General features: G+C 40.3%; 1 protein-coding gene across 1 annotated transcript in view; it reads left to right on the forward strand.

The window, feature by feature from the left end:
* Nucleotides 1-293: 293 nt before the first annotated feature.
* Nucleotides 294-23,862, forward strand: part of rttn (rotatin) — a 61,842-nt gene continuing 38,273 nt past the window's right edge. The window contains 16 exon segments of the mRNA XM_034132425.1: nucleotides 294-420; nucleotides 1,442-1,629; nucleotides 3,377-3,563; nucleotides 4,193-4,291; nucleotides 4,528-4,618; nucleotides 4,778-4,892; nucleotides 8,712-8,862; nucleotides 10,452-10,620; nucleotides 13,904-14,103; nucleotides 15,532-15,647; nucleotides 17,994-18,161; nucleotides 18,832-19,044; nucleotides 21,100-21,212; nucleotides 22,117-22,243; nucleotides 22,541-22,666; nucleotides 23,491-23,607. Coding sequence (XP_033988316.1) covers nucleotides 390-420; nucleotides 1,442-1,629; nucleotides 3,377-3,563; nucleotides 4,193-4,291; nucleotides 4,528-4,618; nucleotides 4,778-4,892; nucleotides 8,712-8,862; nucleotides 10,452-10,620; nucleotides 13,904-14,103; nucleotides 15,532-15,647; nucleotides 17,994-18,161; nucleotides 18,832-19,044; nucleotides 21,100-21,212; nucleotides 22,117-22,243; nucleotides 22,541-22,666; nucleotides 23,491-23,607 — 2,211 coding nt within the window. The 5' untranslated portion in view covers nucleotides 294-389.

Here is a 23,862-nt window from a genome sequence, read left to right on the forward strand (position 1 = left end):
ACTTTAACTGACTGAATTTATTTGAAAAGTTGGCTTATTAAAACATGAATACTACTGTGTAATATATTTTAACGTATATATTTAACAAGTACAATATAAGACAAGCACAAGTTTCATTTGTGGGCCATATTAGATGATACTTTTAGAATTTGCTGAGGGCCGTAGTTTGGACACCCTGATTTACACTGATTTTATTAAATGTCCGTTTTTCCCACACAGCTGTAGCACCTGAACGCACCGCGGTCCTCGCGCAGGAAGTGGACCTGAAGGCGCGTTTGTTGAACAGAAAACTGTTGACATGACACCGGCGGACAAACACTCAATAAACGGGCAAACCTCGGGTATTTACAAAGCGTTTTTTAACCTGTTTCCACACAGGAAGATTGAACATGGAGTTATCCCCGCTTATAAAGAAAATAGGTAAGCTAACTTAAAGCTAAGTCGCTAAAGAGCTTGACTTTATTGATGTAAACAAAGTGTGTTAGTGTATTAGCCTCTTTTATGCTAAGCTAACAATAACACTGTAGATATATCTGATACACTGTTAACGTTCATCTAATTTAAGTATGTGAAGTTGTAGTTAATGTGAAGGCTAACTACAGTAACACATGTCGGTAACTTTTGTAAACTTCAACACAAAGTTAGCTAGCTGTCAAACTAGTCAAAACTTAGATAAAAACAACTAACTGTCAGAAGTGGAAAAAGTACTAATTTATTACCTAAGATAATTACTACAGATAAAAGCACTGTGTTCAAAATCATACTTTACAAAAAGCACACAAGTATTGCCATATCAATGTACTGAAAATAACACAAGTTTTCATTTTGCATTATAGTCCATTTAAGAATAATTACAATTAAAAGTATTTTTGATTAAGATGCATCACAGCTGGTAAATGTGGAGGTAATTTGATCTAATTTGTGTTGTTTATGTATACATTTATTCATATTTTGTAGTAGCTAATAATCTGAATCTGTAAACTAACCAAAGCTGTCAAAACATAATATTTTCTTCCAAGTTTTTAGTGATTGAGAAGTTGAAAGAAGCATCAAATTCATCCATTTTCCACCGCTTATCCAGAGTCGGGAAATAGTTTGAAGTATCTCAAAATCATACTTGAACACCTGAACTTTTGAAAGAACATCCATAACATTCATCTGTTTGCAACTTATATATACCAATATTCCAATTACTTGTATATCGACTATTCTGTGCTATTTCTATTATATTTACTTGCACTGTTTTATCTGTTTTATTGTGTTCTGTTGGAGGAGCCTGAGATTTTCATTGATATATCTACACTGTAGCTATGTACAAATGACAATAAAAGCCTTGAATCTTGAATCTTGAGTACAGTACTTGAGTAAATATACTTTTTGACAGTCCACCACTGCTAACCACTATAACGTCACTTCTCCACGTTGTGTTCTTCGTCCTCAGGCCACTCTTTGGTGGAGATAAGAGTGCGAGCGCTGAAGAACATCTTGTGTAAACTGGACCATTCCCTGATCTCCGTCTCAGACATCGTGCAGGAGAAGATGCTGTTTGTGCTTCTTCTCGAGTGGTTCAATTTCCCCGAGGTGCCGATGCAGGAAGAAGTCCTTGAGCTGCTCTCCACGTTATCAAAGGTAGATACATTTCGAGCAGAAAGATGGATATATTTCTATCTGGTTTATAGATATGTTACAAGGTGAGTCCTCAGGTGGACAGAAGCTAGACAGGAGCAGTCTACCAACTCTCACAATATGCTGATAAACTTATAATGTTGTTTTGGGTTCAGGCTTTCTTTGACAAGGTGAACCAGACTTTAACCAGTATGTTAAAGTAGGATCAATATTCTACCAATGTATGTTGTGATAAAGTTTAATAACAGGCCTAAATGGATCCTTTAAATGTGGGTTTTATGAGGTACTTATCCATAGTCCGTTTATTACCCATTACTTGGGACAGGGACATCAGCTAAAATGTATTTGAGCCACCAAATTAAATCGATATCAGTGTAACTGTAATCATTATATTTTTAGACAGCCCCTTCCAATCAGGATTTTTCTTGTCCTTTTGAATCAACTGGTTGGTTTGTTTTGTTGTAATGTGACTTTGCCAAATTTAGAAAATCCAAAGACACACAATAACACAAACAAACTAACCTTTAAAGTCAGCGTTCGATTAGCAACTCTTCTGGGAGGTAAAATGACAGTTTTTGCCAATGGATTCTGGTGACTTTGAGAAAGCAGAGATGCCGGATTCATTTCCTGTCAGAAAATGCTGTCAAATGTTAAGTTAAGCCTTAATAATATTCTAAATACAGTTTACAATTAAACTGATATTTATTTATTAAAGGTGGGGCAGGTAATTCACTTCTGGAATGCTCTTAACATCCCGATAGCAATTAATACATGAAATGCCATGACAGTAAATACATAAACACATCATCTGTGGAAGCCGTAATACTGTAAAAAGCACGACCAATCATCTGAGCCGGCCCGGCTAAAATAACTGGATGGCCTACCTGCCTGTCAGCCTTCCATCTGTGCACAAACTTATCTCGTGCCCTCATTGGTCATGTGCGCGTTCGTGTGTGTTGGAGGAGGGGCTCTGTAAGGAAGTCTGAAGGAAGGGGCAGATTTTTTTCGGCGGCGTACTTTCAAATTCTAGCGCACTCGAGCTGGTTTCTCCATCCTTACCTACCCTACCTTTAAGGTGTCTTAAATACATTTAGCTGCTGCCCCAGTTCACAGCAGTTCATTACTTTACTTCCTGTTGTAACCAAACCCACTTCCGCACTATCCCTTCAAATATCCAGACCTTCACAGACAAAATGTACCTCAATATCAGCATGGGTGTAAATGCAGAGTTATTTTCACAGTGACATTCTGACAGCTACACCGAACATTACACTGAATTATAGATTTTTCATTTCATACTTGTTAGGAAAATATCTCTCGTCACCGGCTTGAGCTTCAATCTCAGGATCCATGTATTTGTGATCCTCTCCAGAATGGAAGTAGTCATCACATACAGAGCATCAACTAGTTCCTGAACAGTGTCCTTCACATGCTGATATCCAAGAGAGGGAGTTACACAGTCACAAGATGGAGGAATAGAAAGCAGTATTCAATGTTTACTTCAGATTAGCTCCACGTCAGAAATGATCATGCTTGTCATATGTCTATCTCCATAGAGGCTGAATCATCATGTTAATCACATAGCTATCATATGCCTAAAACAGTCCTGATGCTCTTCTAGGTAATCATACATCCTGTCATGTACACAGCTACAGTTGGGATACCTTTGTTATCATGTGTACTCTGATATTGGAAGAGGACATTCAGTATTTTCCCAACAATACCTATTTTTCATTTTGTGTCTTCCAAGCATCCGAGTGCAGCCCAGATGCTCAGAGACGTCGGGGCGGTGGACTTCCTCTCTCAGCTGTCTCGTAACGTGGAGCCCAGCCTGCGAGCTGTCATCGACGGGACCCTCGACCAGCTGTTCCTGCTCCCCCCACTCCTCCCCAGTCACAACACAGTCTCCACGCATGGACAGCGCAACACAACTCCAACAGGTGCTGCAAGTTCTCCTTCTCTCTGCTACAAAACACATCATGTTTTATCATTTGGTGGATGAGAGAGTGGTGTCTTTATAAGAGTTTGATGCTTTAAAGGTCCCCTATTTTACTGTTCTTCATCAATATATCACAGGTCTCAGATATATACAGAACCTGTCTCTGATTGGCTGAAACACCAAACAGATCATTGCAGCATTACCCATAATCCCCTCTGTTTCAGCCCTGTTTCCAAAGTGCTGATTCTCTGTCTGTTACTTTAGATGAAAATAAGGAGCCCCTCCCCACGCCCCTCTGAGAGAGATTTGGTTAAAGAGAACTCAATGGTGCTCTAGGAGGAGATTCAGGTGATAAGGGGGGGGGGGGTTACCTTGGTTGCTGATTGGCTAATGGTTACACAAGCCAAAAAATCGTTATGACATCATAAAGTGGCCAAAATCTGATCAGCTCATTTTCAGACAGGTTTTATAGAAATGGATCAGGACAAAAAGAGAGAGAATCTTTGTTCCTGAAACGTTCAGAGTCTCTTTCCACAGAGGGGACACATAATAGGTGAGCTTTAATGCAGGATAAGGTGGTGTCTTTATAAGAGTGTGTTGCTTTAAATGTGTGAAAATACATTTGATCTCCTGCAGATGTTCCACCTGAAGACCATTGTCCTAAAATGGGATATTTCCACAAGAGCATGCCAAACCATACAGATGTGGCGCCTCAGAAGATAGCAGGTACACATTTCTACTGTATATTGTATTAACAAGCACTCATAATGATAGATATAGACATTAAAAGCTATTAGTATAGGCGTAGAACAGACATAGATACAAGTATAAGAAAGAAACACCCAATTAAAAGGCACCAGTATTTTGAAAAGTCAGGTTTTTTGTAATTTAGTTTGTTCTTGTGTCTAATAGCATGACGTTTTGACTGTTTAATAATTGTCTTTTTTATGTTTTATCCTTAGTGCACGAGTCTGTGAGGTGTCTCAAGTTTTCTGTGTTCCCATGGCTGACTTTGACGAACACGGACAGACACATACTGTCATCCAACGAGAGGTGAGAGACAATTCATGTATCTAACAAATAACATAGGCATGGTAAAAATGCTAAAGAAAGCTCAGGAACTTTTTTTATTAAAGTTACCCAGAATAAAAGAAAATCTGTGCCAACCTGTCAAAAAAGTTGTTTTGTATAATAAGTGTAATTTTTTAACAGTTCTCTAAGGAGCAGCAACCCTACCTTGGTGCGGACTACATGTGAACTCCTGTGTGACGTCATTATGCAAGACTTTCCTGCTGAGATCTTCCTGCAAAGGCCCAGCATAGTGCAGGTATCAATACATGACCTTGTTCCTGTGCTGACTATAGTATTGTTAATGTGCATATGTTCATGTTTAGCTATACTGATGTGGTTTGGAAGTTGTGAGCAGAGAAACCTCAACACAAAACTTAGCTTTAATGCTTTGAAGCACATGTTGAATGAAATGCTTTTATTGCACTATGAGAGCTTTAGTGGGAGGGTTAGAGAAAATAAAAGGGAGTTAGTGAGCAGCTGTGATCCAAAAACTGTCTTTGATTATGAAGCCCAGTGTTTCAATTCTCAGTGTTATCAGTGAAGTGTGTGAGATACACTGCAGACTCTATTCTAACAGGGATAAACAGAGAGATGGATGACTCCTAAACGGCAGGTCCATGCGTATACTGTGCTATATTATAATAAAATATGACAAATGTAGCAGCAGAAACTCTGGGATGTTGGGGATCGTGATTCTATTGCAACTTGCACACTGGAGTAGCTTTGACTTCAGTTCAGGATGTATGATTATCGTCAGTCTAAAGCAGGGGTGTCAAACTCAAGGCCCGGGGGCCAAATCCGGCCCGCGACTTCATTTTCTGTGGCCCCACAAGAGCTTGCAAAGAATATAATATGTTTATTATACGGTTACATGCTACTTTACAGAAGCACGTTGCCCATAAACGACATGTCCCACAATGCATCTGAAATTTGACTTTTTCTCAGAATTTGACTTTTTTTGTCCAAATATGCCTTTTTTCTTAGAATTAGCCTTTTTCTCATAAATAGATTTTTTTTTCAAAATGTCACTTCTCTTTTTCAAAATGTCACAATCAATGTTTTTCCAGAATGTGGCTTTTCTTTTAAAATCATATTGTGACATTCTTACTGAAGAGACTTGCAATTATTTGCTCTAGACTTCTGCTTTCAGACGTAGTTAATTATGAAGTTATATTAATTAATGATATAGTCTTAAAGTTACAACCGGCCCTTTGAGTGCAACCATAATGCTGATGTGGCCCGTGATGAAATTGAGTTTGACACACCTGGTCTAAAGACAAAAGCCTCTATTTGATTCGTCTTGACTTAAAAACAGAAGCTGGATCTTGACTTAAATATTCTTCTTGTTTATTCACATCAATTAAAGGACATTGTCTCGAGTGGGACCGTGAACCATCCTATAATGTATTAGATGGTCATTCAAGCCATTGTCACAATAATAACCTGTCAAATGGTGTCCTTGATCAAAACACCAATTTATAAATGTGTGTCCCTGATCCTTCTGGAGGTTGAGGATCCTCAGGAGGCAAAGGGATGTGCTTCAGGAGGCAGCAGAGTATAGAGGATACAGTGTGGTCATGATGCTCCTACTGCAGGTGTTTAAACATCCTTGGTGCAGTTTTTTGCTGCTTTAAGGCGTCCTTAAATATCAGAGATTCTGTAAAAGTAGGGGTTCAAACTGTCCTCGTCCTGGTCTTGTTGGCTTTGCAGGAATTTAAACTATCTGTTATTGCAAATGACATATTAAGGTGCTTGTTTATTGTACTCAATGTCACTTGTTTTATATTTAAAGTAGGGCTGCACAATTTGGAAATAAATAACAATTTTCCTGATATTGCAATTGACTCACGGATTTGGAGGGTTTGATGCACCTACTGCAGAGTTTAAACATCCTTGGTGCCGTTTTTGCTGCTTTAAGGCGTCCTTAAAGGGGACCTATCATGCAAAATGCACTTTTTGATGTCTTTTATACATCAATATGTGTCCCCGGTGTGTCAGGGAACTCACGCAGCGTCAGAAAATAAAACCCTCTCTTTTCCTCCGTACCCAAATCTCTAAAAACGGGGCTACAACGGAGCTGATCCAGATTTGCGTCCGATATGACGTAATATCTGAAATGTGGACCCACGGCCCTATCAGAAACGTTGCTATCAGAAACAATGCCCGACTGTTTTGGACGTAATATGGTCGGTGTTCACATTAGCATCGCTAACACTCAGAGCTAACCTGTACTGGAGAGCATGTGTGTGAAGAAGCAGGAAATAAAAAGGAACTCACCTTGTGGTATAACCGGCAAGAGAGAAAGCCTTTGAGCTCCATACTGTTTCAGAAACAATCCTTGATAATCCATGATATGGCGTTTCATCACGGCAGCATTTAGTTTAGACAGTAGCTGCCGGGTCCCGCATGAGCTCAGACCCCTCCTTTTTTAAAGCTTTATACCCCAGATCAGCACTTTTGAAACAGGAAGTGAAATAGAGGGATATGAGGCATGGCTAGAATGGGTGATCTGTTTGGTATTTTGAGCAAAACACTTCATAGACATGTTTTTTATATATTTGTATATATCTGAGACCTATGCTATTGCCTAAAAATAGCATGATAGGTGACCTTTAAATATCAGAGATTCTGTAAAAGTGGTCCAGGTTGTCTGCAGGCGTTCAAACTGTCCTCATCCTGGTCTTGTTGGCTTTGCAGGAATTTAAACCATTATTGCAAATGACAAGTATTAATGTGTCATGTGAGTGTTTGGAACTAAATGTTACTTGTTTTACATTTTTGCATCATAATTCAAAAAATGAATAGGGTCAGTACCAGACAAATCATTTTCGTCAAGTCTGTAGAATAAGATTTGAAGGCAGCTATATCTCTGCAGCCCCACATTACTTCATACAAAACAGGATTTTTAATTGTAACTTAATCCAGATGAGACAACAGATCTTTATTTTAAATATCTTCTTTGCCTATTCATGTTTTAAAAACCCCTGCATGTATTGATGTAACCTGTTAGCAACAAAGTGCATCTGTTATCTCTCAGTTTCATAGGCGAAGTATTGGAGGAGACATGATTTAGGCACATTAGCATACTGTCACCCAGCAGTCTCATCATCTAAAGAACTCATTCTGCTCTTCCTCGTGTGGCTTTTGCTCGACTCTCCTCTGAGGAGCTGGAGCTATTAAGTTAAATTAAAAGACTTGGATTTAGAGACATGCCATCATTAGCACCAGTTGGCAGGGAGTCTGAACTCAGAACAAATTGTTGCTTCAATAATTTAGTTCAACTTTTTATTACAACTTTTCTCGCACTGTCTGAGTTCAGGTGCTACATAGTTTGAGTTTCTCCTTTCTTATAAAAGACCTGTAGTATTTTGGATCCTGTTGTATTTTCACTTTCTATTTTAATTATCCAGAATATTGTATATTGTCTTGTTTATATTCTATAATAAAAAAAAAAAAGTTAATTCTCTTTTCCACTTTAAATGCATTTATTTATTTAAAGCAGGGGTGTCAAACTCTAGGCCCGTCTTCATTTTATGTGGCCCTCAAGAGCTGGCAAAGAATATAATACGTTTATTATACGGTTACATGCCGCTTTACAGAAGCACGTTGCCCATAAACTACATGTCCCACAATGCATCTCTTTTTGTGACATGCGCACTGAAGAGACTTGCAATTATTTGCCCTGGACTTCTGCTTTCAGACGTAGTTAATTATGAAGTTATTACCCTCTCCGATAATAATCTAATGCAGAGGCAATAATGTAATATAATACATTATTTTATATATATTATATACTTATATATGTATATTTATATAGTCTTAAAGTTACAACCGGCCCTTTGAGTGCAACCATAATGCTGATGTGACCCGCGATGAAATTTAGTTTGACACCCCTGATTTTAAGTGTTGTATTATAAATTCTGAACACACTTCTGCGAGAAAAATAATTTCCCAAATTGGGATAAATAAAGTATCCATCTATCTATATATCTATCATATCCTACATTCTTCTGAAAACCTTCTATATCTCAGCTTCCCAGTGACAGTATTCCTCTGATCTGGCCTGTGTTTGCAGAACCTGCTGTTCCTGCTGAGGCTGGGTTCAGGTAAAGGTGAGTCGAGGTTCCTCCACCTGCAGGCGCTCTCCTGCCTGAGGCAGCTGTGTGTGGGGCTGAGGAGGAGACTCCGCTTTCATCAGGATCCAAGCTTCTTCTCCACAAAGCAAGGTAGGTGTTGGGAACATACTGAATGTCCTCTTCCAATATGAGAGTACACATGCTAACAAAGGTATCCCAACTGTAGCTGTGAACATGACAGGATGTATGATTACCTAGAAGAGCATCAGGACTGTTTGAGGCATATGATAGCTATGTGATTAACATGATGATTCAGCCTCTATGGAGATAGACATATGACAAGCATGATCATTTCTGACGTGGAGCTAATCTGAAGTAAACATTGAATACTGCTTTCTATTCCTCCATCTTGTGACTGTGTAACTCCCTCTCTTGGATATCAGCATGTGAAGGACACTGTTCAGGAACTAGTTGATGCTCTGTATGTGATGACTACTTCCATTCTGGAGAGGATCACAAATACATGGATCCTGAGATTGAAGCTCAAGCCGGTGACCAGTGATATTTTTCTAGCAATATGAGATGCAGCCGTTTCGTACATGTGGTTGTTTATGTACACATCATCTTTAAACCAATATATTTGTTATTTGGTTGTGATAGGGCAAGTGGCAAATTCCTAAAGACCTACACTGAGACATTTTGATTTCATTAAACTGTAGCAGCTATACTTCCAATAGCTGCCCAAGTGAAAGTACAAAACTAGTTTCACCAAATGCTCATGAAACTACCGAAAGTAATCATTTACATATTATATTATTGGACTTTGAATATTGATGCAGCTAATAAAGGTGGAGCTCTCTTTAATTGCCCTGTATACTTCTGGGTAGCTTAACCGATCATAATGTATCTTAGTTTAGTTCATGATTTATGTTTGTAATTAGAACCTGTATCTGCAAAGTAACTTAAAGGGGACCTATCATGCAAAATGCACTTTTGTACGTCTTTTCTACATGAATATGTGTCCCCGGTGTTCCAGGGAACTCACCAAGTGTCAGAAAACACAACCCTCTCTATTTTCCTCCATACCCAAATCTCTAAAAAAGGGGCTGCAACGGATCTGATAAAAACTGATCCAGATTTGAACACTGTCCTGACGTCAGGACGGTGGCGCTACGGCTATTGGGCCAACTCCACCAATCAGGAGGAGACAGCCACAGCCATTGCCGTTCGAAAGCGCTGGAGACGCTGTAGTACATATGCCAGGCCTGTAGGTGGTGCTGTTCTCACTGAATCTGCCCAGAGCTAGAAATTGTCAAATTGAGCGAAATGAGGCATGGCTAAAATGCATGATCTGTTTGGTATTTTGAAAAAAAAAAAGTATAAATATGCCTTATATAGGTATGGTCCTACACTATATTATTCAAATATAGCATGATAGGTCCACTTTAAGAAGTCAGATACTTGAATTTTGAATTTTTCTTTTAGTTACAATAAAGCAAAGAGATACACAATATACAGTAAGTAGGTACCCGAAAACTTTACATGGCGTACAAGAGAGAAAAAAAGCTGGGTATTACAATTGCTGAGAATAGTCTAAAGCTGCCAGTCGACAGCATCGTAGACATGAACAAAAAGCTCAAGTGCAGTTCTTGAATAACTACTTCAAACACCACCACCTTCTTTATCCCACAGAGTCTTTGTGCAACTAATGTCCTCTTTTTCTGTCCCTGGTCATGTAGATCCAGTGTCCCAGAACTCGTCCTTTTCCTACTCCCAGGAGGTGAGAGGGACGCAGCGCTCCCAGGCCTCCTCCCCAGGGGGCGAGTGCTCTCCTCGGCCCTCGGTGGTGGGGCGCACCGGCCAGAGAGCCAGTGGAGACGGACAGGATGGAGACGCAGCGTCCACCAGGTGTGTGTGTGTGTGTGTGTGCGTGTGTGTTTGTGTGTGTTGAAATAACAATGACAAGAAATAACAAGTATGAGTTCACAGGTCCTGCTCATAACCATTCATGATTTGGTTTCTAATTAATAGTTGTAGTTTAGATAAACCATTATAAAATGGCATTTAAAAACACTAATTTAAAAGCAAAGATAATAAAACATGACTAACAAAGGAACATGAATTAAAGTGACCGTGCAGTGTGAGATACACACATCTGAAATGTTTAGCTCAGACTCTCAATCATTGCTCACTTTTTTAGCAGTAATAGTTTTCTATGACCTCACTTTCTTTCTACTTTCTTTGTGTGGCGGCTGTGGCTCAGTGGATAGAGTGCTGGATTTTGAATCAGGGGATAGCAAGTTCAAACCCCACTGCAGTCAGCATGTCGTTGTGTCCCTGAGACACTTCACCCCAAATTGCTCCTGTGTGGATTGTCCACAGTATTGAGTATGTAAGTCGCTTTGGATAAAAGCGTCTAACAAGTGACATGTAATGTAATGTAATGTTAACTTATCCTTTAGTTATTTCAAGTGTTTCAAGCTAAACAAACCCCCCTTTGGAAAATTATAATCTGACCCCATGGTACCTTTAAGTTTCTGCCAAAAACTATTCCTCTTTTTTAAATGAACAAAGCTGAAAAAACAGGAAACTCCATTTTACTGTGTCAACACAGCTGAAAAATAAATAATTTCCTCACTTTGGGCACATCAGGTCTCGCTGTTCCTGCTGTCTAAGCCTTTCTTTATTTGCACGTCTTCAGCAATCACGTTGGCAGTGAGAGCAGAGATTAACTCAGTTTTCCTGCTGTCACACTTCTGAGGCACAAATGGAGTGTGTCTGCTGGTTGTAGCAATATCGTTTTGCTTTGATTCAGCATTGTTGTCAATTCTGTTCATCAGACTGTGAACTCAACACGATAGTCTTTTGCTTTTTGAGAAAAAACATTCAGTGGGATTTTTGTAGCTTTGATAATGACTAAATTGCTGGTGACACTTGCAGCTCTCACACTAAGATAAAGCGACGTGAGCGAGGCAGCGGAGGATTACATTATTATTTTGAATATGAACATCAACAGGAGCCCTCTAGCGGCTGGTCTGAAATATTCAAATATCACTTCTGATTTCCATGACGGGAGTTTTTAGGATCCATCCCTAAACAGCTCAATCAATCAATCAGTCAATCAATCAATCAATCAATCAACAACAAGGGACAATTAGTTATGAGCAGTTTACAGGAAGATTAATAGTTCATAGCATCACAATAAATAAGTAAGTAAATAAACAATCGAAACCTATCAAGAATTAAAAGGTTTGAGTGCAGAGGGGATGAATGATTTTGAAAAGCGATTTGTCTTAAAGGTCCCCTATTATACTGTTTTTCATCTATATATCACAGGTCTCAGATATATACAGAGCCTGTCTCTGATTGGCTGAAACACCAAACAGATCATTGCAGCATTACCCATAATCCCCTCTGTTTCAGCCCTGTTTCCAAAGTGCTGATTCTCTGTCTGTTACTTTAGATGAAAATAAGGAGCCCCTCCCCACGCCCCTCTGAGAGAGATTTGGTTAAAAAGAACACAATGGTGCTCTAGGAGGAGATTCAGGTGATAAGGTGGGGGGGGGGGGGTTACCTTGGTTGGTGATTGGCTAATGGTTACTCAAGACAAAACATCGTTATGACATCATAACGTGGCCAAAATCTGATCAGCTCATTTTCAGACAGGTTTTTATAAAAATGGATCAGGAGAAAAAGAGAGAGAATCTTTGTTCCTGAAACTTTCAGAGTCTCTTTACACAGAGGGGACACATGTTGATGAAGAAGAGACATGAAGAAGAGGGGACACATGTTGATGTAGAAGAGACATGGAGAAGAGGGGACACATGTTGATGTAGAAGAGACATGGAGAAGAGGGGACACATGTTGATGTAGATGAGACATGAAGAAGAGGGGACACATGTTGATGAAGAAGAGACATGAAGAAGAGGGGACACATGGTGATGTAGAAGAGACATGAAGAAGAGGGGACACATGTTGATGTAGAAGAGACATGAAGAAGAGGGGACACATGTTGATGTAGAAGAGACATGAAGAAGAGGGGACACATGTTGATGAAGAAGAGACATGAAGAAGAGGGGACACATGTTGATGTAGAAGAGACATGAAGAAGAGGGGACACATGTTGATGTAGAAGAGACATGAAGAAGAGGGGACACATGTTGATGTAGAAGAGACATGAAGAAGAGGGGACACATGTTGATGTAGAAGAGACATGAAGAAGAGGGGACACATGTTGATGTAGAAGAGACATGAAGAAGAGGGGACACATGTTGGTGTAGAAGAGACATGAAGAAGAGGGGACACATGTTGATGTAGAAGAGACATGAAGAAGAGGGGACACATGTTGATGAAGAAGAGACATGAAGAAGAGGGGACACATGTTGATGTAGAAGAGACATGAAGAAGAGGGGACACATGTTGATGTAGAAGAGACATGAAGAAGAGGGGACACATGTTGATGTAGAAGAGACATGAAGAAGAGGGGACACATGTTGATGTAGAAGAGACATGAAGAAGAGGGGACACATGTTGATGAAGAAGAGACATGAAGAAGAGGGGACACATGTTGATGTAGAAGAGACATGAAGAAGAGGGGACACATGTTGATGTAGAAGAGACATGAAGAAGAGGGGACACATGTTGATGTAGAAGAGACATGAAGAAGAGGGGACACATGTTGATGTAGAAGAGACATGAAGAAGAGGGGACACATGTTGATGTAGAAGAGACATGAAGAAGAGGGGACACATGTTGATGTAGAAGAGACATGAAGAAGAGGGGACACATGTTGATGTAGAAGAGACATGAAGAAGAGGGGACACATGTTGATGTAGAAGAGACATGAAGAAGAGGGGACACATGTTGGTGTAGAAGAGACATGAAGAAGAGGGGACACATGTTGGTGTAGAAGAGACATGAAGAAGAGGGGACACATGTTGATGTAGAAGAGACATGAAGAAGAGGGGACACATGTTGATGTAGAAGAGACATGAAGAAGAGGGGACACATGTTGATGTAGAAGAGACATGAAGAAGAGGGGACACATGTTGATGTAGAAGAGACATGAGGAAGAGGGACACATGTTGATGTAGAAGAGACATAAAGAAGAGGGGACACATGTTGATGTAGAAAAGACATGAAGAAGTGGATTTTGCATAATAGGTGACCTTAGATATTTGTCTTCCTCCAGTGGCAGCTCTCACAGAGGTGGAGCAGCAGTCCAGGCCCCCCCCCAGACCCCCCAGTCCCCCCAGTCTCCTGCAGATTTGGCCCACCTGGATCTTCCTGACCTGGGAGTGGAGGATGCTCTGGAGCTACAGCTACAGCAGCTCACTCTCGCTCAGTTCACCGTCACCACCATGCAACAAGCCATACCGCTGCTGAAAACAGGTGGGAGTTATTGTGGACTTTTATGTAAATGTATACAAACGAATGGTCTGTAATATCCAGCAGGGGGTGCCTCTAATTCCAAGATGAATTCATATTGTATAGAAGTCTATGGGAAAATGACCCTACTTCATTATTTCCTTTTTTTGGGTCTCACTTTTAGTTTCAAGTCTTCTTCAATACAGCATGTAGCACCTGAACATGTAAGAAGCCTAAAAATGTAATAAAATGTGCAATTAAAAAACAATAAACAGCTGGGTGTTAGTTGGACTTTTATGAAAAGGGAGCAATAATGTACGTCAATGATATAAACCAGTTCCCTCCGTCTGTTGTGGCTTGAGTTAGAATAGGATAAAGTACATATCTGGTTACGTGTTTTACGGTATTGACTGTATTCTGTCATTATATTATCTTTACAAATGTTCCAAAAACCAATATGGAGACGGCCAAAACGCCAATGCTTCTGACGTCACGTTGACTACATTTACATCCTGTTAGAAAAATCTCACTAGTCTCCGGCTTGAGCTTCAATCTCAGGATGCATGTATTCCTGACCCTCTCCAGAATGGAAGTAGTCATCACATACAGAGCATCAACTAGTTCCTGAACAGTGTCCTTCACATGCTGATATCTAAGAGAGGGAGTTACACAGTCACAAGATGAAGGAATACTGGTTCTTGTAGGTAATCATACATCCTGCCATGCACAGAATACTAAGTTTGTTCTCAAAATGTTGGCTTTTTTCTAAAAATCCTGAATTTTTCTCCAAACCTCCAAATTCTGACTTTCTCAAAATCAGATTTTTTTTTCACTTTCTCTCAAAATTCAGAATTTCTTTCAAAATGTTGACTTTTTCTCAAAATCTCAAAATGTTGAATTGTTCTCAAAATTCGGACTTTTTCTCACATTTCTGACTTTTTCTCACAATTCTGACTGTTTCTGAATACTTAAAAATGTTAATAAGCCCTCGTCACCGGCTTGAGCTTCAATCTCAGGATCCATGTATCTGTGATCCTCTCCAGAATGGAAGTAGTCATCACATACAGAGCATCAACTAGTTCCTGAACAGTGTCCTTCACATGCTGATATCCAAGAGAGGGAGTTACACAGTCACAAGATGGAGGAATAGAAAGCAGTATTCAATGTTTACTTCAGATTAGCTCCACGTCAGAAATGATCATGCTTGTCATGTGTCTATCTCCATAGAGGCTGAATCATCATGTTAATCACATAGCTATCATATGCCTCAAACAGTCCTGATGCTCTTCTAGGTAATCACACATCCTGTCATGTTCACAGCTACAGTTGGGATACCTTTGTTATCATGTTACTCTCATATTAGAAGAGGACATTCAGTATTTTCACAACACTTCCTACACTCAGTCTGCATCTCCTTCTCAGTTTCCTCTCTCCTCCTCTCTTCTCTCCCAGAGGTTTCTCACGTGTTTCACCGTGTGTTGGAGCTGCTGAGCGACGGCGTGCTCCTGCTCGGGGACAGCGTCTGCGAGCTGGTGTGGGACGACCGCAGCCTGGTGGGGACGGAGCTGGCAAGTCAAAACACGACTCATGACAAAGCCTCTTATGTAGATGAATGGATACACTTCACTGAAGGGGTGGGGGTGTGGGGGTTTGTTGGCCACCAGACAATTTGCCAGCGACACACAGGCATACGGTGCTTCACTGTCAAGTGTAGGCATGTGATGGAGCTGAATGAATTATATAAAGCTACAAAGGGCTTCACAAGCATTCACACCTCTCATCTGAATCAATGTTGGGTTTGTTAATGTCTCCATTTACACATGGTGTTTCTTTAACACAGTTTCATCCCACAGGCCATAAGACTGTTAAACACCTGAACTTTTAAAAGAACATCCATAACATTAATCTTTTTGCAACTCATATAAATATTCCAATTACTTGTATATAGACTATTCTGCACTATTTCTACTATATTCTATTTTATTTCATTGTGTTGCACTGTTGGAGGACTTAGTGACCTAAGATGTTCATTGTCATAACTACACTGTAGCTATGTACAAATGACACCTTGTTAAGTGTAGGCACGTGATGTACAAAGAGCTTCACATGCATGCACACCTCTCATCTGAATCAATGTTGGGTTAGTTAATGTCTCCGTTTACACATTGCATGGTGTTTCTTCAACGCACACAGGCATTTGTTATCCTCCCTGACTGTAAAGAGTGTGTGTTCCTATGCGAGGGGACACATACACTTGTCAGGGCCCGGCCCCTGTGGCCTTCTGCTGTTTAAAACATGCCCAGAGTTCGCAGCCTGAGAACTGGTTTGTCATCTTTTATGTGGAGAGCAGCTTTGGCGTGCCAGACCTTGAGGTTTTTCCTCTGGGACTCGGACAAAACTGTTCTCACCAGCCGCAGCAATGCACAGGACATCTACTGCCCCCTGCTGGTGGAAACAGTCCTTTGTTTAATTTCTCCTCCCTGGAACAAAGTGTCTGAGAATAGATTGTTCCAATTTATTCAGACTGAGATAGCGTGGATCTGTATCTCGTCCTAAAATAACCCTGAAATCTGATTACATTCAATTCCTAACCCCTGGAACGAGCCATTTTTCTCCTGGCTCGCAGCCAGAAGCTGTGTGTGTCTGACTGTGTCTGACTGTGTGTGTGTCTGACTGTGTGTGTGTGTCTGACTGTGTGTGTGTGTGTCTGTCTGACTGTGTGTGTGTGTGTGTGTGTGTGTGTGTGTGTGTGTATGTGTGTGTGTGTGTGTGTGTGTGTGTGTGTGTGTGTGTGTGTGTGTGTGTGTGTGTGTGTGTGTGTGTGTGTGTGTGCTGTGTGTGTGTGTGTGTGTGTGTGTGTGTGTGTGTGTGTGTGTGTCTGACTGGTGTGTGTGTGTGTGTGTCTGACTGTGTGTGTCTGACTGTGTGTGTGTGTGTGTGTCTGACTGTGTGTGTCTGACTGTGTGTGTGTGTCTGACTGTGTGTGTGTGTGTGTGTGTGTGTCTGACTGTGTGTGTGTGTCTGACTGTGTGTGTGTGTGTGTCTGACTGTGTGTGTGTGTGTGTGTGTCTGACTGTGTGTGTGTGTCTGACTGTGTGTGTGTGTGTCTGTCTGACTGTGTGTGTGTGTGTGTGTGTGTGTGTGTGTGTGTGTGTGTGTCTGACTGTGTGTGTGTGTCTGACTGTGTGTGTGTGTGTGTCTGACTGTTGTGTGTGTGTGTGTGTGTGTGTGTGTGTGTGTGTGTGTCTGACTGTGTGTGTGTGTGTCTGACTGTGTGTGTGTGTCTGACTGTGTGTGTCTGACTGTGTGTGTGTGTGTGTGTGTCTGACTGTGTGTGTCTGACTGTGTGTGTGTGTCTGACTGTGTGTGTGTGTGTGTGTGTGTGTGTGTGTGTGTGTCTGACTGTGTGTGTGTGTCTGACTGTGTGTGTGTGTGTGTCTGACTGTGTGTGTGTGTGTGTCTGACTGTGTGTGTGTGTGTGTGTGACTGACTGTGTGTGTCTGTTACTGTGTTTGTCTGCTGTGCTTTTGTCTTCATTTCTGTCTCTCTGTGTGTGTGTGTGTGTGTGTGTGTGTGTGTGTGTGTGTGTGTGTGTGTGTGTGTGTGTGTGTGTGTGTGTGTGTGTGTGTGTGTGTGTGTGTGTGTGTGTGTGTGTGTGTGTTGGTGTGTGTGTGTGATGTGTGTGTGTGTGTGTGTGTGTGTGTGTGTGTGTGTGTGTGTGTGTGTGTGTGTGTGTGTGTGTGTGTGTGTGTGTGTGTGTGTGTGTGTGTCTGACTGTGTGTGTGTGTGTGTGTGTCTGACTGTGTGTGTGTGTGTGTGTCTGACTGACTGACTGTGTGTGTGTGTGTGTTACTGTGTTTGTCTGCTGTGCTTTTGTCTTCATTTCTGTCTCTCTGTGTGTGTTCCCTTTTTAGAAGCAGAAGCTGCAAGCCTGCATGGAGCTATTGGGGGAAATCCTCAGCTACCATCAGAGCTCTTCATCAGATATTCCCCGCAGCGCTCAGGTTCATCACAGGATGGCATACACAAGCGTCTCTATATTCACCATCAAACTCCTGCAGACCATCCTCCCTCCTGAGAAGGTGTGTGTGTACCTTTGAGCAAATCACAACATAGTGGAAAGCACCTTTAGCGATCAAAAGACTGATTAGCTATCAAAAGATTAATAACCACACACATGCTGTTTAAATAATCCGCTTACAGTGTTCATTTTGAGACTTAACATATGGAAATGTACACAGTAATTATATACTTTTTCAACTTTATTGCCATGAAACTGTATTTTTCTTTCAAGCCTAATTTAAAATGGAGAAATTTACTGAAACTGGTGCAAAGCTGATGCCTATTAGCCTATAATCACTACTGAAATCACTGTTTTTGTACAAAGCACAATACTATTTTAGGCTTTAGAGGTCAGTAAGCTATACTTTATATACAGTACTGTACTCTATGTTACGCTGTATTTAATTTATACTTGGCAAAGCAATTTTATAAGCATTTCAAACAATCAGGCGATTCAGTAATATCTTATATGTGTGTTTCAATTCTCAATATTAATGCCGTAAATATAAAAATATTAATTAGACGGTAATCCTGAGGAGATATAATGAAAATTATAAATATATTAATTTGTTTATATTATCAATTTGACTCTGACAGTCTCCACTGTACTTTCCCTTTTAATTTCTTTGTGATTACTTTACCTAAACTCCAGAGAAAGGTTTTTAATTAAGGTTTCTCCTCCTCACACAGGCTGGTGAACATCTCCCAGAAAGCACAGCAACCGCTATTTTCCACCTGTGCTTGGACACGTCGTTGGGGAGTTTATTACCCAGCATGCACCAGGCAGCGGCGGCCTACCTGGAGCAGGTGAACACCGACAGCCACGACCTCTACAGGAGGGTGAGCCGTGCCGCCCTCTGGATGGAGTCCACCTGCAACTTCATGAAGGAAACACAAGCTGAGGTAAGTCACTTATTTAAAGTCAACACAAGCAGCTCTGCAGGGAATATTTCCACAGATAAACAACCTGCTTCCTTGAGGGAATACTTCACCCACAAGAGGATCTTTGGATATCAACTTCACCCCCTGTGCAACCTTGAATTGTAGAAGAAGACTTGGAACAAAGAATAAGAAACTGGAAAAAACTTCATGAATCGAAGACGTGTTCTCACTACTATTCAAACATATTCATTTTTGCTTAGGTGAGACGTTAAACAGTAAGGTTTTGCTGGGTATTTAGAAGACGTGAGCACAACTGGGGGGGGGCCTGGACTGCTGCTCCACCTCTGTGTGAGCTGCCACTGGAGGAAGACAAATATCTAAGGTCACCTATTATGCAAAATCCACTTCTTCATGTCTTTTCTACATCAACATGTGTCCCCTCTTCTTCATGTCTCTTCTACATCAACATGTGTCCCCTCTTCTTCATGTCTCTTCTACATCAACATGTGTCCCCTCTTCTTCATGTCTCTTCTAAATCAACATGTGTCCCCTCTTCTTCATGTCTCTTCTACATCAACATGTGTCCCCTCTTCTTCATGTCTCTTCTACATCAACATGTGTCCCCTCTTCTTCATGTCTCTTCTACATCAACATGTGTCCCCTCTTCTTCATGTCTCTTCTACATCAACATGTGTCCCCTCTTCTTCATGTCTCTTCTACATCAACATGTGTCCCCTCTTCTTCATGTCTCTTCTACATCAACATGTGTCCCCTCTTCTTCATGTCTCTTCTACATCAACATGTGTCCCCTCTTCTTCATGTCTCTTCTACATCAACATGTGTCCCCTCTTCTTCATGTCTCTTCTACATCAACATGTGTCCCCTCTTCTTCATGTCTCTTCTACAACTGAATAAATATGACTTGAATTTTAGTGCACGAGATGCCAGAGAGACTTAGTTAATGGATATCTTCATATAGATTCTTAAAAACCACATTTTAGCAAGACTTTTCTCAATTTTTTACATTTTGTTCTCCGTTGAGACATGCAAAGAACTAGCTTTTCTTCAAGAATTAAAGGGTGAATAATTGATATCCAGCTGCTCATTGTCGGCATGAAGTATTCCTCTAAATCAAAAACCACTCTTGCACACATTCACCTGTCACTAACCTGTTTCACCCCCTGTGCAACCTTGAATTGTAGAAACTAAGAACAAAGAATAAAACACTGGAAAAACTTGACATGAATTGAAGACGTGTGCTCACTACTTTTCAAACATATTCATTTTTACTCAGGTGAAGTGTTAAACAGTAAGGTTTTGCGTAGTATTTAGAAGATGTGAGCATACAACTGAATAAATATGACTTGAATTTGAGTGCATGAGATGCATGAGACTTAATTAACGGATGTCTTCATTCTTAAAAACCTCAATTCAGCAAGACTTTTCTCAATTTTTAACATTTTGTTCTCCGTTGGGACATGAAAAAAATAGCCTTTCTCCAAGAATTGTAGAAGAAAACTTGAAAAAAGATAAAAAACTCGACATTAATCGAAGACGTGTTCTCACTACTATTCAAACATATTCATTTGTTAATGATATATATATCTATATTGTCATATAGATTCTTAAAAACCACATTTTAGCAAGACTTTTTAACATTTTGTTCTCCGTTGAGACATGCAAAAAACTAGCAACCACAAGAGGATCTTTGTATATCAACTTCAACGCCTGTGCAACCTTGAATTGTAGAAGAAAACGTAGAAAAAATAATACAAAAAACGACATGAATTGAAGACGTGTGCTCACTACTTTCTAAACATATTCATGTCTGCTTAGGTGAAGTCTTAAAAACCTAATTTCAGCAAGACTTTTCTACATTTTGGTTCTCCGTTGAGACGTGAAAAAACTAGCTTTTCTCCAAGAATTCAAATGATGAGTAATTGATAAACAACTGCTCATCGTAGGGATGAAGTATTGCTCTAAATCAAAAACTACTCTTGCACACATTCACCTGTTGAGCCCATCGCTCATATTGGCGTTGTATATCTTCACTAATGGATTCATCTCTTCACAAAGGGAGAGAAGAACTGGTTGGAGTTGCTGGAGCTGGCAGACCAGGCGATAAACGGCCTCTCGCTGCACCAACACCTCCCCATCATCAAGGAGTGTGTCCACATCTGCTCTCACCTGTACGTTCAAACCTCACAATGTGAAGAATCACAATCAGAATACCTTGATGAGTCCCACAGAGGGGACATGTACATTGTTACAGCAGATAAAACATTTACAAAATACACATCCTGTAACAGTTCTGAGGGTTTAGCAGCCAGGTATATATTGCACAGTTATTAACGGCATCTATATATATTGCACATATTGCACATAAGAGATAAGACTTATTCATCCCAAAGGAAATTGTTGTGCCAGAGTAACAAAAACGCAATAAACACAGCAGTAAAACTGTCCACTAACAGAGCAGTAAAAAGAGCAATTAAATATCTACAGGAAACATAGACGGTCCCATCATTAGTGTAAATATTACCAGTATTTAGTATTGCAAAACAAACCGTAATTGCACGTTATCATAGCACATTATTAATAATAAAAATAATATTGCACGTTATATATGTTGTGTTTTGTAATGATGGTAATGATATTGATATTGCACGTAGTGTTGAAGTTCCCAGTTCCCTTTCTATTTTTTATTTTCATTAACAAATGTTAGTAATTTAGTTTTTGGGAGAACGGGTGGGATTAAATAAGTGTAAACTTCTTCCCACCCCTTTTCAGATGTGTAATTAAGTAGATTATTTGTTTATACATCATTTACAATCAGTCATATTTGTGTATATCAATTTGACACTGATTCATTTTGTATAAATATAATAATTCTCATGTTACATTTTTGTATTATTGTTTTACACATTCGAAATAAATCAAATCAAAGAACTATTGCACATAGTTGGTTGGTATTTAACAACAAGGGGGTTATAATCTGTGTTATTGTGTGTGTGTGTGTGTGTGTGTTATATAGTCAAGTCATTGCAGGTGTATTTCATGCATGCTTTAATTCCTGTGGTTGTCCATCACTAGGTGGACGTTTGATGATCCCAGCCCCCTCCTTCAAAGAGAGAGCCAGAAACTCCTCCTGAAGCTTCTGTCCCATCCCTTACTGCCTGTCAGAGCGGAAACATACCAATGCACTCTACGCCTGGCCAAGGTCAGAACAACCATCTAACAAGCACTTACATTCAGGTTCATGGATGAAATAACGGCCTCTAAAGCAGCTTGCTGGGGAACCCATATGTAAATAAGCCGATATATGAAGATGGATGAATGTGTGACAGCGAGCGATAAAAAAAACCCCCCCCACTTGACATTTGAAATCAGACTTGCTTTTTTCGTTTTCTTTACTAACCACCATCTGGAGTACACGGCTACATTTTAAAGTGAATTGGAACTGGAGAGGATGGCGATAATTTATGATGTGCTTTGGTGTGATTACATACACCCTTAGGACTGCCTCGGCATCCAGAATGTGGCACGAAAGGAAGTGGCGGCCTGCGGCGGACTCAACTTCCTTATCCACCACAGGGTGCTCTACGAAATCACTGCTTTCGGACTCCAGGATTCTGCAGAGAAGGTACGCTAACACCTGTTTCTCCACAGAAGCAATTAGACTTCTAGACCTTCTGGAGCATCTTGCTTCTGGCCACTTCTTATATAATAATATTCCTGCCATCTACACCTGAGTTATTCATTTACTTGATATGTGTACATTATAATATACCATTTCATTTCCTGTTGTATCCCCATTTGTAAGCGTTGTCTGCCGAAAGCTGCCATAAATTGACTTATTTATCCAGTTTAAAGCCGGTTTTTACCGTACACTTTTTACATTTTGGTGGTTTTTAACGCTATCTTTCAACGGGATAAAGGATTTGAGTCATCTCCCATCTGTATCTTGAGAATCAAGCTGAGCAAATGTTAGCTATTAGCTCGCACATCACCCAATATCCGTTGTCTCATGAATAGTATTGGACACAAAACACAGATTTTACTTTAGTAGTTTTACTGGTTTACTCACGGATGTTTACTGCGGATAATTATGCTCCTGATAAATACCTCCTAAACTATGAACAAGCCGAGTGCCATGACAACTCCCATGATCCCATGCTACTTCCCAACGCCACCAAAATGTATTTGATTGAGACCCCTAGTGGCAGAACATTACATCCATTCAATGTGTTGGGTCAAGGTTGAACCAAATGCATCTAATCAAACACAAGTACTCAATAGATTTCTATGTGCTTTTTAAAAGTTATTGTACATGACTTTAAGCTCATGATAAAGCGTCAGGGATGACCGGTGTCATGTAGTTTAAACGTCTGTCACTTTCATCACTCGCTGGTAAATGTTTTGTCAGCAGTGTCATTGTGAATTCAGCAGTTTACCTGTGATCTATAGGTGAACGTCGCCGCCAAGGATATCCTGCTATTCGTGCTCAAAGGACGATTGATGATGACAGCATCCACCTGGGACAGATTCAACGAGGCACTTCACCCGGTCATGCCCGTGTTACAGGTCTGCTCTCTTCAGAAGTCGTAGTTGTAGGTTTGGAGCTGATTATATTTCTCGAGCTGCAGGAAGTGTCGCATGTTCTCCACAAAACAACGATGATCAAAAGTTCAATTTTAGCCACAAAGACGGCATATTGAGCTGCCAGTGAGAAGGATGTAGTTATTCCCTCATTTACATATTCTGTGTTGTATTGTTTTCATTTTTGGGTGGGAAAAAAAGCTTTTATTAATTGCATAACAGTTTCAGGCAACAGAGAGC

Source organism: Trematomus bernacchii, unplaced genomic scaffold, assembly GCF_902827165.1.
Source record: "Trematomus bernacchii unplaced genomic scaffold, fTreBer1.1, whole genome shotgun sequence".
Lineage (NCBI taxonomy): Eukaryota > Metazoa > Chordata > Actinopteri > Perciformes > Nototheniidae > Trematomus > Trematomus bernacchii.